This window comes from Eleutherodactylus coqui, chromosome 1, assembly GCF_035609145.1.
Source record: "Eleutherodactylus coqui strain aEleCoq1 chromosome 1, aEleCoq1.hap1, whole genome shotgun sequence".
In the NCBI taxonomy this organism is placed as follows: Eukaryota; Metazoa; Chordata; class Amphibia; order Anura; family Eleutherodactylidae; genus Eleutherodactylus; species Eleutherodactylus coqui.
In genome coordinates, this window is record NC_089837.1 from 482,487,981 (window position 1) to 482,503,414 (window position 15,434).

The 15,434-nt window shown below is 45.3% G+C and overlaps 1 protein-coding gene across 2 annotated transcripts in view; it reads left to right on the top strand.

Moving 5' to 3' along the window:
• FKBP11 (FKBP prolyl isomerase 11) overlaps positions 1-5,697 on the top strand; it is a 28,856-nt gene extending 23,159 nt beyond the window's left edge. For both annotated transcript variants that reach the window (XM_066585722.1, XM_066585729.1), the window contains 2 exons: positions 3,461-3,531; positions 5,460-5,697. In XM_066585722.1, coding sequence (XP_066441819.1) covers positions 3,461-3,531; positions 5,460-5,677 — 289 coding nt within the window. In that variant the 3' untranslated portion in view covers positions 5,678-5,697. The remainder of the gene's footprint in view (positions 1-3,460; positions 3,532-5,459) is intronic.
• Positions 5,698-15,434: the final 9,737 nt, after the last annotated feature.

Consider the following 15,434-nt stretch of genomic DNA (forward strand, 5'->3'; position numbering starts at 1 on the left):
GCTGCTGGGAGGAGACTTGTGCTTGTGTCTGGCTTGCTGCAAGTTTGCACAGCTGAAGACTTTACTTTCAATTAAGTGGATATAGCCAGGTTTGTAGTGCAAAAAGTCTTTTTCCTTTATTAGAAGTTTTTACGGTTGCCGTGACGAAGATGCTAGTCTAAGATTTTAATGCACCATCTCAAGCTTTTATGTAAAAATTTCTAATAAAGGAGTAAAACGTTTTGCACTACAAACTAGGCTATATCCCCTTAAGGGCACATTCAGGCGACCGTATATAGGCTGGCTTTTCACACCAGCCGATATACGACGTCTCTCTCTGCAGGGGGAGGAGGCTGGAAGAGCCAGGAGCAGTGCTCTGAGCTCCCACCTCCTCTCCGCCCCCCTGCACTATTTTCAATGAGGAGGGGCGGGGCTAATTCCAGGAATTTAGCCCCGCACCCATCCCACCTCCTCTCATTGCGTATAGTGCAGAGGGGGTGGAGAGGAGGCAGAGAGGGGGCGGGAGCTCAGAGCACTGCTCCCGGCTCTTCCAGCCTCCTCCCCCTGCAGTGAGAGACGCCATATATCGGCCGGCGTGAATACCCAGCCGATATACGGTCGTCTGAATGCGCCCTAATTAAAAGGAATGTCACCATAGCTGCCGTGTAATACGAGGCTATACAAATTGTATATCCAAACCTCTGAAACAAAATGGTGAACCTATTCCGGTGCTTTATGTTAGCATAACTATAAGGGCTTATTCACACGGGTGTATATCGGCCGGGTTTTTTACTCCCAGGCAATATAAACTGCCCCTCTGATGCATTGGCTTAGTCTGGGGTCACACGGGATGTACTCCCGGCAAAAATCTCGCAGTTTGACTGCAGTGAAAAACCGCAAGATTTCCACCAACACAGCACTGCTTCAAAACCCGCGGCATCGGGAAAGCGCTGCTTTAAAACCTGTGGACATGCTGCGAACGGCGAATCCAATCCACAACGCTGGCTTTGCCGCGACGGATTTGCCGTCCCGTGTGGACGAGATTTCAGAGGAATCTCATCCACATGGCTGGCTAACACCGGGATTAGCGACCGCAGGCGGATTTGCCACGGTGAAATTCTGGACGTAATTTCCGCGGCAAATCCGCCCTGTGTGAACCCAGCCTTACAATGCATCAATGCACAGGGGCATATTTCCGCAGCATCAAAGCATTCACGCCGGCGGCAGCTGCTGCATAGCCTATGCTAGCTGCCAGAGAAGAGAAGTGGGAGGGAGCTTAGCAGCGGATGCATGTAAATCGCCTATGGCCGTGTAAATGGGCCCTAAGTTTAAAAACTATAAATTAAAAAATCAGTTGTTTTTTTATTTTTTCACTTTTTGTACATATTGTCCCTAATACGACAACAAAAAAACTGAAAAAACATATAAAAAAAAATAGCCCTGTATATCACGATTAAAAAAAAAAAAAAAGGCAACAAAAATACTTTTGGCAACCCAAGAAAAAAACTAGGGCCATAAAAAACCGCCACATACATAAAATCACTAAAAAGTGTCTCGTGCTTTAGGACCGAAACACTCTGATCTTTAAGGGGTTAAACAGTTCCTATCATTGTCAGAGAAAAAAAAAACAAAGCCCACAATCAGGCCAGCTATACACAAGCGTATTATGGATGTGAGTGTCCCGGCCTGACCGTGGGTCTGCTGAGCCAAATTCTGAGCAGCATAGATTCCTATGATGCTCTGAGTTCGGGTCGGAATACCCACGATCAGGCCGGGACACTTGCCCATATTCTGGACATATACATTTACATGTGATGGTCGTGAAAGGGCTAAGCGTGATTTTCCTTAAAGGCAACCTGTCACCAGCTATGAGTACCATAAACTCCGTTGAGTACCTATCCTGTTCGATGTGAAAGCTCCCTTAATGCCTTGTGTTATCTTTCAGCAAACCATGCAGTGCGTTATTGTGCAGGACATTGTCCATTACTCTGTGATCTGTCAGTATAGACACATGTTCAGCTACAGGGCTTATCATCATTAATGGACAGCATGCAGTTGATCGTCACACTTGACGAATCTTTGTACTACATTTCCAGATGAAACGTGTGCCAACACCTGTGGTGGTAGAAGTAATGTATCACGTAGATCAGTATGAAGTGCTTCCATGGAAGCTGCTGTAGTAAAGTTGGGGGTATTCAGGGTTATAGCTCATGCACATTATGTACCTCTTAGCATTACTATTCACTTTCCTTCATCCAGAACAGCGCCAGCCATAATCAGTACTTGCATAGTAATCAGATCGCCCACCTGTAAAGGCATGAGATAAGTCACCTGAAATTACCAATTTTGGCCATTTTCTGTGACTATAATTTGAAAAATGAAAGCAAATGATCGTTCACATGACCAGTGATAGACTTCTGTCTGCCAAAAAAATGTGACCGGCCGGGTTCAGCAGATCATTTTCCATTTTCTACAAATCCCAGGGAGTCCGTTTAACCCTTTCCAATCCACTGTCTGACGTCTGAAGACATTCTGATTGAAGGCTCTACAGCTCCGATGTTGGAAGACGTCCGGCAGGGTATTCTTACTGTATATTACTGGCTGCTCTGTTGTCGGGAGCCTCTCCTGCATGTCCCATACCGCAGTACTGGCTCTAGCCAGCAGACGGCGCCATTGTATAACGGCAGAAAGAGAAAGCCCCCTAGGAAACCCTGAATGCAAAATTGGATTGCAAAGGCTTTTAAAAAGCAGTTCGTTCCCTGATCGGCCAGTTTCATCGTTCCTGTTGCTGGTGCAATCCATGGATGATTAATTGGCTTCACTGGGGCTGATTGTCATCTTATGTGTAAGGCCAGCACATCTTTGTGGTCCACTTGGGGATCTGATTGGTTCTGCAAAGACAGAGGCATACACCATAGGGTTACAAAGAACACTAACTCCTGGTGAACCACTTTACAGTGATGCTTTGTCTACTTTACCACGTATGCCCGTCAGTGTGAGCCTGATCCTGCTGCTTGGGTACCTTACATGTTACTGTATTCATGCCGCTGTACTGGAATAGTGAATGTTATACTTTGCTCCATAAACTTCTCTAGGTTCTCTTCATATAATGCTGCTCTTAGCAGGTTTTTGAGACCATAAATCAGGTGAAGGCATAACACTGAAATGTTACTATTTTATCTAAAGTTATTTATTTAATTTTTTTGCAAATAACAACTAGAGAAGAAAAATGAGACATTAAGACAATGAAGCCTATCCTCTCCCGCTGACTGCACCCCGGGACATCCTGTATTTGGAAACCCAACAATCTGCTGCTGCGTCTTCCAACCTCCCCCTTGCAGCAGGATAGCTTCCTCCTTAGCGCTGGTGTTCTAATTGAACTCATTTTCTATCAGTAGGACAGAAGCTACGATAACTATCATGCTGTGTTTGTAAGCTGTTACGTATCACCTTGATAATCCTATGATTACTTTATCATCAGAGAGAAGCGGAAAGTGATTATCCCCCCTCATCTGGGTTATGGAAAAAGAGGATATCCACCTTCTATACCGGGTAACACATAATCCTTTCTAATCCTATTTTTCTTTGGCAATTTGAGTTGAATTTATTATAGCATTAAGCTTTATTGTTTCCTGGTTAATACAAGTGTCAACCGCTCCAGAAGATTTCTCATCAGTAATGTACTAGTAGTAGAACTGTAAAATTAAGGCACCTTCACACAAGGTGATGATCGCCCGAATCATCACTGGAAACAACAAATTCGGGCAACAGTTGTCCTGTGTGAAGGCGACTGACGTGCCGTTAAACGGGAGACTTCAATCTTTGAGCGACTGCCTATTTGCTATGAATGGAAACAGATGGACTGGAACCGTCCCTGGCCCATTCGCAGAACTAGTATTGCTCCTATGTAAAAGCACAGGGACAATAGCCGCTGGCACCGCTTTAAGGCACTAGTGCACCCAAAAGTCATCCTGTCTAAAAGGACCTTTAGAATAGATGATAGAAAGGTAAGTGTGCCTATCTAAAGAACATCTCAATTTATCTAAAGGCACATCAGTTCACAGCAATACCTACAAGCAGTTTATATGAATGGACTGAGACTCTCAATAACTATTAGGGCTTAAACAGACGAGTGTGTTTGATTTCAGTGGTTTAGTTTTCACTAGCTCTGTTCTCAGGTGTGACTACTACGCACGAGAAAAGATCTTTCCTGCACGTAGTTAATGGTACGTGCGGAAAAGATGGGTCCTGCCCTATCTTCCCACGTTTTTTTTAAACTCCTGCGCTATAAGTTCGAAAAGCTAGGGAAGGAAAGAGAAAAAATATATATTTATGCGCAAAAAACACTCCGTAGTGGTGAGCGTAATTGCGCATACGGCCATCTAAAACCGCCCTCATGGAACCGCCCTTCTATTAAGATAGATGTAGAATAACTGTTGGATATTTTCAGTCCTGGTGGCTCCGGGTGTCCTTGTTGATGTCATCTTTACCAGCTGCAGTCAGGCTGAGCCGTCTCCAAACAAGCTGCTGCAGCTAATGATGATGCTCAACGATTGTCGCTAAGCGCTGTCATTGGCTGCAGTAGCATGTTTATAGGACGTCACTGCAGCCTGTAAACAACGACACAGAGGAGACCCGGAGCTGTCAGTGAGCGGCTAGGGATGAGCATCAGGTGCTTTATTTTACACAATGGGGAACCCATTAAGATACACTTTACATGACTCGGATAACCCCTTTAAAAATCTGATCATCACTTTCAGGTTTTTGCCTTTGAGCAGATGTGAGCGTGAGGTTACTAGTGAAAGTCTTGGGGAGTTTCTATGAGCACTATGTGAAAAGTCAGATTGACACGGAGTCTTCATTGTTTTAATTCTCAGACGACATCACCTCTCTAAACATAGCTGATATTTTGTTTCTTTATGCATTAGAAACCTAATCAATAAAACGCAACATTGCTTTCTACTTCATTTTTACTTAAAGTGACCCTCCTGTCCTGCCACCAAAATTGTCCAGAGCCGATGGGGCTAGTTATATTATCCATGCAATCTTTTTACCGGGTTTGGTTACTGATCCGCTTCTTCCTGGGCCCCTCTTCATTCATGGCTGCAGCGATTCTTGGACTACCCAATACACACTGAGCACTGGTGGTCGCACACATTGCACGGTGCTCACGTCAGCAGTACTGGCAATAAGAAAGCGGCATGCAGTATTTGACTACTGATCCACAGTGTGCATTAAGTAGTCACAGGAGTACCACAGCCATGTTGAAGGAATGAAGAGAGTCCTCATGAAGAAGCAGATCAATAGCCAAACCCCTTCTGCTCTCTGGACAAATTTGGACCCAGGACCGGAAGGGTCACTTTAACTATTTCTGTACTTAAAAGCCTAAATGTTACCCATTATATTTCCTTCTCTTATTGATGTGCACCATTTAGAAAGCATGTAATAATAAATCTTGTGCTTCTTGTTCTTCTCCTCAGCGAATGCAGTACTACATTTTGAGACTGAACTCATATCATTGTCTAAGGCCACCGCTTGGCAGACTCTAATAAATGATGTGCTTCCTACGCTCTGCATTGTTTTAGTGCCCACCCTTCTAGGGCTGATTGGTTACCATCTCTACTCCAAGTCCAGGGGTCCAACTATATCCAAGAAGAAACTGAAGGAAGAAAAAAAGAACAAAGCAAAAAAGAAATAAAGAACATTGATTTTCTCATACACCTGAGTCTTACAATTTATTATCTGAAGGGCACTCTTGTGGGTGTTATGCTGTTCCTTCTCACCCTGATGTTCACAGCTGTTATTTGGGGTGCGTACACGCGTTGCTGATTTGTTGCAAAATTTTTTGTCACAGATTTTGGTGCAGATATGCAGCAGATTTCATCCCTTCAATTTGACTTCAATTGAAGGGGTTAAATCTGCTGCAGATTTGCACCAAAATCCGTTTCAGATTCTACAGCAAAGCGTGAACACACCCCTAAGGTTATGATATGTAGGGCTTATTCCGACGTGCGTCTATCGGCTGGGTTTTCGTAGGGCTTATTCCGACGTGCGTCTATCGGATGGGTTTTCATGCCCAGCCGATATACGGCTTCTCTCTTTGCTGGGGAAGGAGGCTGGAAGATCCGGGAGTAGTGCACTGAGCTCCCGTCCCCTCTCCGCCCCTTGCACTATTTGCAATGGGAGGGGGGGGCGGAACTTAGCTCCGCCCCCGCACTTCCCATTGCAAACACTGGAGAGAGGGCAGGAGCTCAGTGCACTGCTCTCGGCCTGCCTCCTTCCCCTGCAGAGAGGGACCGCATATCGGCTGGGCGTGAAAACCCGGCCGATATACGCACGTCGGATTAAGGGCAGATTCTATGGAAAGTTTGCGCTGGTATGCAGTATGCAAAATATATTAAGATGTTAGATATATTTGGCGCATCCGGGGGCCACCAGTGTGTGAAATGTGAAATTTACTGCAGCTACAAGCTGGCGTAGATGGCAGCTATAACTTATGCAAGTTTTTGCTTATAATAAATGCCATGCCCCCTGACTTCACGTCCCATCTATGTCTTTAAAAAATTGACAGCGCAAATTCAGATAAGTCACAGAAGAATCCGTGTGCCAAAATGTGCAGCTTTTAAGAGCACTTTTTAGTCGTAAACTCTTGTATACCTGCCCCTATGTGTAGTTTACCTTTAGTGAAGTACACATTGGGTAAGTACTTGTAAAGCTAGTATACAGTACTCCCTCCACAAACTGGAGTTTTTTGCTGATGCAGGGCAATGGGGAAATTCCGTTCCCCTTTCCTTGTCAACTTATGAGCATGCTGTGTTCCATTATTCTATGGCTGTTGATGAAAAGGTAACTATAGCGGTAAATTTGTAGACATGACGCCATTTTTGAATTATTACTGCATTTATTAAGTGACTGTCCAGCCAACCATTACTAAAGGTCTATTTCCACGAGACCACTGTGCCTGACACTCGTCCCTGTGTGTCCGCGCTCCTGTACTGTCACATGGGAGCTAATGGTGCTGGCTCGCTCACGGAGCGGCCAGCAGGGGCAGTGCAGGAGAGTTCTCTCCTCTCGCTCCCCCGTCTCTCCCCATTGAGTTAACACAGCGGCCGTTCTCTACTGAACGGCCGCTCTTTAAACTGAGCGATGAGCTCATCGCCCATCATTTGTGCAGCATAAACGATGGATGATCAGCTGATTGTTCAGTTTAAATAGTGGCCGTTCAGTAGTGAACGTCCGCTGTGTTATGTGAATGGAGAGGGGCGGGGGATCGAGAGGAGAGAAATCTCCTACACTGCCTCTGCTGGCCGCTCCATGAGCAAGCCAGTGATTGTAGCTCCCGTGCAGGAGCTCGGACACACAGAGACGAGTGTCGAGCATCATTTGCCCGACAATCGTCCCGTGTAAATGGACCCTTAGGCCTTCCCAAGAGTGTATGTATATTTGTGTGCGGCAATTAGACGCACCGATTGAAATGGCTAATTAGTCTTAATGAGTTCCAGATGTGTTCTTTTTCCAGTGGAAGTATGCAGTGTTTACACATCTTGTGCATTGTGTGCACTTCTTATTGATTTCTATGAGAACCTTTGGTGTGCGAATACACAGTAAAATGGGACATGCTTTATTTATTTATTTTAGCACAACCAAAATGCGCATGTAAACTCCGGAAATGTAAGCTCTGCCATTGACATCAGTGGGTTCTATTTCCTGCGCCTGCAAATATATCCATGTGAAGCCGGCCTAAGTCAACACTTTGCATTGATCAGTCCAAAGATTTCCTAAGCGAGGTAGACTTGCTTCTGTGTTTTGGATTCTTCTCCTAATTATGAACTGACAATCTGTTTAGGAAATTACTAATACAGTGACAAATTAATGATTCCTTCAATTATGGAGAATATTCGTGATGTTCCTACTTGGTAAGGCCAGTTTCAGATGAGCTTATTGTAACAAATCTATAATACGCATTCAGATGACATCACAACATGTCATTAGCATTTCATCAGTATTTGTCTCCGTATACTTTACTTTCTATTGGACAAATGCTGATCTGTATTTGCCCAATAGAAAAAAACCTGAAAATAACGGCCATGCTGCGTTTTTTAAAAACTGTCGTGAAAATTATGGCCATGTGACTAGTCCTATTGATTTACATTATGGTCCACAAAATACGCTTGTCTGAAAGCGGCCTAATGCTGTATCTATTTTATTACAGGCTTAAGGGAACATGTGTTCTCCAAATATTTCCCGCATTTGATACGCCAACTCATTAACCAAAAAAGCTTGGGGATAGTTTACATGTTTTTGGCGAGAGTGAGAAAAGAATTGGTGTTCTCTTGGATAGCATGGTTTTCTTTCCAGCATGGATCTTCTTTTTGCCCAGTCTCTTTCTTAGGACAGTTTCACATAAGCAAATTAAGGGCTTATTCAGATGACCGTATATCGGCCGCATATTCACGCCGGACGATATACGGAGTCTCTCTCTGCAGGGGGAGGAGGCTGGAAGAGCCGGGAGCAGTGCTCTGAGCTCCCGCTTTTTCTCTGCCCCCTCTCCGCCCCTCTGCACTATTTGCAATGAGAGGAGGCGGGGCTAAGTTTCAAGAATTAGCTCCGCCCCGTCCCGCCTCCTCATTGTAAATAGTGCAGAGGGAGGGGGAGCTCAGAGCACTGCTCCCGACTCTTGCAGCCTCCTCCCCCTGCAGAAAGACGCCTTATATCGGCCGGCGTGAATAAGTGGCCGATATACGGTCGTCTGAATAAGCCCTAAGGCTGCATTTCTACATATGTAATACGGATCTGTCTCTTTCCAACTGTGGGGTTTAATGACCTGAACTGTAACCATCCTAGTCACGGCTGATGGTGGTAGACATTGGATGTATTTTCATGTGTTTTGGGATTTATCTCTCCAAGTGGAGATGCACTTTAGGCTGGATTCACACGGGCGTATATTGGCTGCGTTTTCTCGCCCGGCCGATATGCGCTGCCCCTCTGATGCATTGGTTTCACATGGGCGTATTTCCGTGGCGTAAAAGCGGCCGGCCAAGATAGGGCATTTCGGACGGGCGTTTTTACGCTAGCGGCAGCTGCATAGACTGTTATGGGAGCCTATAACAGCTGTGGGAAAAGGGTGGTGGGAGGGAGTTTAGCAGCATGACTGCTAAACTCCCACCCCTTTCCCTCCTCCTCTCCGCCCCTTGCCAGCTGTTTGCAGTGGGAGAGACGGGAGTTGGAGCTAGCTGCTAAGCTCCCGCCCCCTCCCATTGCTGGCTTGTCGACAGGGGGTGAAAGCTTAGCACACTAGTTCCTACACCGTCTTGCCCACTTCCATTGCAGAGAGCCGGAGAGGGGAAGAGCTCTGCTAACCTGTCTCCCTCTTCCCGACGGCGTCCCGAGCTCAATGTATATGTGCCGGGACGTCTGAACGGGCGCACAAACATTAGATTTGTGCGCCCGTTCACTTGTTTTTACGTCACCAGGGGGCGAACATAAAAATGTCAACGCCTGTGTGAATCCAGACTCGTAATGTGGGAATGTATAGTAAGAAAAGTCAGAGAAATAAAAAAAATCTGATGCTGTATGTCAAATTGCCATTGGAAAGAGGGCATGATATGTAAAGGACAGTTGGGCGGTTCTGAAATTTAATAAGCATATGTTAAGAATATTTTGAATGTACCTTGGGCCCTTGGCATAATGGCTTGCCTACAGTACTGTGCAAAAGTTTTAGGCAGGTGTGGAAAAAAATGCTGCAAAGTAAGAAACCTTTCAAAAATAGAAATGTTAATAGTTTATTTTTGTCAATTAGCAAAATGCAAAGTGACTGAACAAAAAAGAAATCTAAATCAAATCAATATTTGGTTTGACCGCCCTTTGTCTTCAAAACAGCATCAATTCTTCTAGGTACACTTGCACACAGTTTTTGAAGGAACTTGGCGGGAAGTAGGCTTGCTCAAATCCTTCTGTCTCCGTGTAATCCCAGACAAACTGGATGATGATGTGATCAGAGCTCTGTGGGGCTGAATCATCACTTCTAGGACTCCTTGTCCTTCTTTACTCTGAAGATGGTTCTTAATGACATTGGCTGGATGTTTGGGGTGGTTGTTCTGTTGTAGAATAAATTTAAAGCCAATCAGATGTCTCCCTGATGAAATTGCCGGATGGATAAGTATCTGTTTGTATTTCTCAACATTGAGGACATCGTTAATCCTGACCAAATACCCAACTCTATTTGTTGAGATGCAGACCAAAACTTTGTAGGATGCTTCACTGTTGTCTGAAGACACTCATTATTGTACCGCTCTCCACCATGCTTTACTGCTGCCTGCAGACACTCATTATTGTACCGCTCTCCAGCATGCTTTACTGCTGCCTGCAGACACTCATTATTGTACCGCTCTCCACCATGCTTCACTGCTGCCTGCAGACACTCATTATTGTACCGCTCTACCCCATGCTTCACTGCTGCCTGCAGTCACTCATTGTACTGCTCTCCACCATGCATTACTACTGCCTGCAGACACTCCTTATTGTACTGCTCTCCACCATGCATTACTACTGCCTGCAGACACTCCTTATTGTACTGCTCTCCACCATGCATTACTACTGCCTGCAGACACTCATTATTGTACCGCTCTACTCCATGCTTCACTGCTGCCTGCAGACACTCATTATTGTACTGCTCTCCACCATGCATTACTACTGCCTGCAGACACTCATTATTGTACTGCTCTCCACCATGCATTACTACTGCCTGCAGACACTCATTATTGTACTGCTCTCCACCATGCATTACTACTGCCTGCAGACATTCATTATTGTACTGCTCTCCACCATGCTTCACTGCTGCCTGCAGACACTCATTATTGTACTGCTCTCCACCATGCATTACTACTGCCTGCAGACACTCATTATTGTACTGCTCTCCACCATGCATTACTACTGCCTGCAGACACTCATTATTGTACTGCTCTCCACCATGCATTACTACTGCCTGCAGACATTCATTATTGTACTGCTCTCCACCATGCATTACTACTGCCTGCAGACACTCATTATTGTACCGCTCTCCAGCCCTTCGCCGAACAAACTGCCTTTTGTTACAGCCAAATATGTTTAACATTTTGATTCCTCCTTTTATTTTTATGCACGCCAGTTCCTATGTTTTCATGCATAGTTGAGTCTCTTGGCCTTGTTCCTATGTTGAAGGTTTGGTTTTTTTGCCCCCTAAGTCTTCTATGAAGATCATTACTGGCCAGATTTCTCGAACAGTAGATGGGTGCACCTGGGTCCCACTGGTTTTTGCCTGTTCTGAGCTAATGGCACTGCTGGACATATTCCAATTTGAAAGGCAAGTAAGCATGATGTGTCTTTCATCTGCTGCACTGTTTCCTTGGCCGATGACTATCTCCGGTCCTCAATGTTGCCCGTTTCTTTGTACTTCTTCAAAAGAGCTTGAACAGCACATCTTGAAACCCAAGTCTGCTTTGAAATCTCTGCCTGGGAAATACCTTGCTGATGTGGTATAACTACCTTGCATCTAGGTACTGTGCTCAGTCTTGTGGTGGTGTATGACCTGTGACATGAAACTCTTCCACAATCTCACATTTGTAGCAGAGCTTGGCTGTTCCTTGCAGTTTTAAGCCTCCTACACAGCTGTCTCTTTTTAAGTTAATGACTGTGTTTCAACCTACATACAAAAATAATGCTCATTATCACCCGTTTGGTATAATTGATTAATCATACACCTGACTATAACCTTACAAAATCCCTGACTATGCAAGTTTACCTAGAAGAATTGTTACTGTTAAGATCGGATCTCATTTAGATTTCTCCTTTTGTTCATTTGCATTTTGCTAATTGACAAAAATAAACTATTACCACTTATTTTTTAAAGTATTTTTTTACACACCTTCCTAAAACTTTCGCACAGTACTGTATGCGTGGCTGCCCATAGCTTCCCTAGTGATAACAAGCCTATGTGCCAGGGGTTACAACAGCTAGGCTTGAGTATGCTAATCACCAGGGGGCTACGTTGGACAGCCCACTTAAAATTTTAATCCAGAAAACCAAGATGCTTACATGGAAAGTTAGGGTTTATTCCCATGAGCGTATATCGGCCGGTGTTTTCATGGCCGGCCAATATACTCTTCCATGTGAGCAGTCCCCCCTTCCCTCCCTCTCACCGGCTCTCTGCCTCTCTCCTCCCCTCCGAGCAGTTTGCAATGGGATGGGGGTGGAGCTAAGCTCCCGTCCTTGTCCATTGCAAACGCCGGAGTGGAGGAGGGAGGCAGAGAGCCGATGGGGGGGACTGCTCAGATGGAAGCGTATATCAGGCGGCCGTGAAAATACCGGCCGATATACGCTCGTGTTAATAAGCCCTTAATATGTATTAGTAGAGACAAGGGTTCGAAAACTTCACCAGTCTGAAAATTCTTAATGGTGTCCTCGTTAGAGAAATGTTTGTGAAATTGTTACAGTGCATAGCCTACTTTTAGAATACGGAACTCAGTAGAAACATAAATCCCATATAGCCACATTCAAGTAAACTAACCAAGCTACCAATCCATTGTTAAGGTTTCTCTTTGCCATCACTCTCCTGCCATTCTTACAGTACTGGTAGCCAGTCGGACTCCACAGTTACTAAAGCGACCATATTGGCACCTGAGGAGTCTCTACATTTTATCAAGGTGTCTGTATTCTTTCAATGTGATAATCCTTTTTTATTTTTTCATTGTATAGAAGTCATTGAGTGGATTGAAGTAGATTCTCTTGATGCAGCTCTTGCTGTGTTATTGTTCTTAATCCCTAAGGGCTCCTTCCCACGGACGGATTTCCGCCGCGTTGCCCGCAGCTATTAGGTTCTATTGAACCTAATAGCACAATGCTTCCGGTGCGGAATTTTACCGCGGAATTCCGCCCTGTAAAATCACCCGTCCTCACCCGCGACATGCTCTATTTGCCGCAGGTGTACGCGCGGACGGCTTCCATTGCAGTCAATGGAAGCCGTCCATCACGCTATCTTCCGCTGTAGCACAGCGGAAGATAGCGTGAAACCGCTTCCCCGCCTACTGCTGGGCGCGTCTCGCACTCTATTGCGCATGCGCGTCGAAGCGTCTTGCGGGACGTAGGTCGCCGGATCCGGAGGTAAGTATTGGGGTCTCTGGGGGGGGCGGCGGAGCCCGTCACGGCCGTGTGAAGCCGGCCTAAGTAACCAATCCTTTTTTACCTTTTTCCATTTTTGCTTTTTCTCCCCCCTTTTCCTTTTCCTTTAAAAAAAAAAAAAGTTAACTCCTTTATTTATCCATCGACGTCGCTGTAGGAGGGCTTGTTTTTTTGTGGGATGCGTTGTATTTTTCAATGGTGCTATTTTAAGTACCATTTTGGAGTACATACGACTTTTGGATCACTTTTTATTGCATTTTTTCTTGGAGACAGGGTGACCAAAAAAGCGCATTTCTGGCGTTCTTTAATTTTTTTTCTGACAACGTTCATCATGCGGGGTAAATAATGCATTACTTTGATAGATCGGGCTTTTACGAATGCAGCAATACCAAATATGTATCTTTATTTTATTATTTAGACTTTTATTACAAATATGTCAAAGGGGGGGGGGGGTTGAGGATTTTTTTTTAATAATTAGTAAACAACTTGCGATCTTTTGATCACTCCTGCAGTATCATGTAATGCCATAGCGTAACATCATACTGCTATCAGGCAGGCAGTCTAGCAAGTAACCCCATGGGAATTGCTTCATAGGCATTCTGCCATGACAGCCCTGGGGCCTTTCAAAAGGGCCCAGACTGCCATGACACCCGCACGGCTCCTTGCGATCTCATCGTTTGGGGCATTTAAAAGGTTAACAGCTCCGATGAGTCGCGTCGCTGATCAGAGCTGTTGCCGCTGGATGTCAACTGTGCCCACGATGTACGAAGGAATATCGACACGCCATCTCTCTTCATACATAGACCGCCGATACAGGCTGTCAAAAGACGTATCAGCGGTCACTAAGGGGTTAATTTACTCAAACAAATACATTTGATAGGCTTGCATGTGCTTTAGTCTGCACTTAATATCACAGTTTGGCACCTAATTACAATTCATAGTCATTTTTGGATAAGCCTGTATTAGCCCTGCTCACAGATTTTTGCCTCTGTCATCATATTATTGGCTTATCTGTAAGACTTCTTCATCTTCACTTATCTTTTCGTTTGAAAAGGCCTTAGAGAGAATAGTGCGTAACGTTAGAAATGTCAACAGTCGTTCCACAAATGCATTAGACGGGTTAAGAACAATTTTGTGACTCCAGAAGTGAAAGAATGTATTAGAAAATTGTGTTGTGATCCATTTCATAATTTATTAAACTTGCTCACTTTTATGAGCAGGACTGATTCTAATGTTAAAATTGCTCCACAGCCATTCTGTACTTCCTGGTTGTTGCCGACCAAGACCTGTAACTGTTGTAGCCAATCCCTGCCCACAACAGTGACTACTTATAACTAGAGATGAGCGAACCTACTCGTTTCGAGCAATTACTCGATCGAGCACCGTGATTTTCGAATACTTCAGTACTCGGGTGCAAAGATTCGGGGGGGCGGGGGGAGGCGTGACGGAGCGGGGGGTAGCAGCAGGGAAAAGGGGGGAGCCCTCTCTCTGCCCTTCTCCCCCCCACTCCCCGCTGCAACCCCCCACTCACCCACAGGGCCCCCCGAATCTTTTCGCCCGAGTATGGAAGTACTCGAAAATCACGGTACTCGGGCGAAAAAGGGGCGTGGCCGAGTAGGCTCGCTCATCTCTACTTATAACCAGTGATTGGCTGCAGCAATCATATGTCTTGGTCAGCAGCAACCAGGAAGTACAGAGAGGCTGTGAAGCAGTTTTAAGTAATGGGAAAGCCCCTTTAAAGGGATTTTCTGGGAAAAACTATTGATTACCTATCCTCAGGATTGGTCATCAATAGTTAATCGCCATGGATCGATCACACGGGATTTCCGACCATCACCTGGCTTGGCTATCAGTGCAGTAGGCCAGATGTGTGTTATAGGAGACAGGATCGGAAGTGGCCTAGCTGGCTTCACACCTTTGAAATCAATGGGAGCTATAGCAGCTATTACACTTCCACCTGACACCGGAGATGGGCGTAAAAGTGTAACAGCTGCTTTAGCTCACATTGATTTCAATAGAAGTGAAGCCAGCTAGGCCACTTCCAGTCAGAGGCGTAACTTGAAGCTCCTGGGCCCCAATGCAAAACCTGTAACAGGGCCCCCAACTATAATGCTTTATTCATAGTACTGGGCTCCCTATATAAAAAAGAGGGGCCTTATGGGCCCCCTAAGGCTCCTTGTCCGGGATTCAACTGCATTCGCTATAGCTATGCCAGTGCTTCCAGTCCTGTGTCCTATGACGCACATCCGGACCACTTCACTGACCGCCGGATTAACTATTGATGACCTAGCCTGAGAACA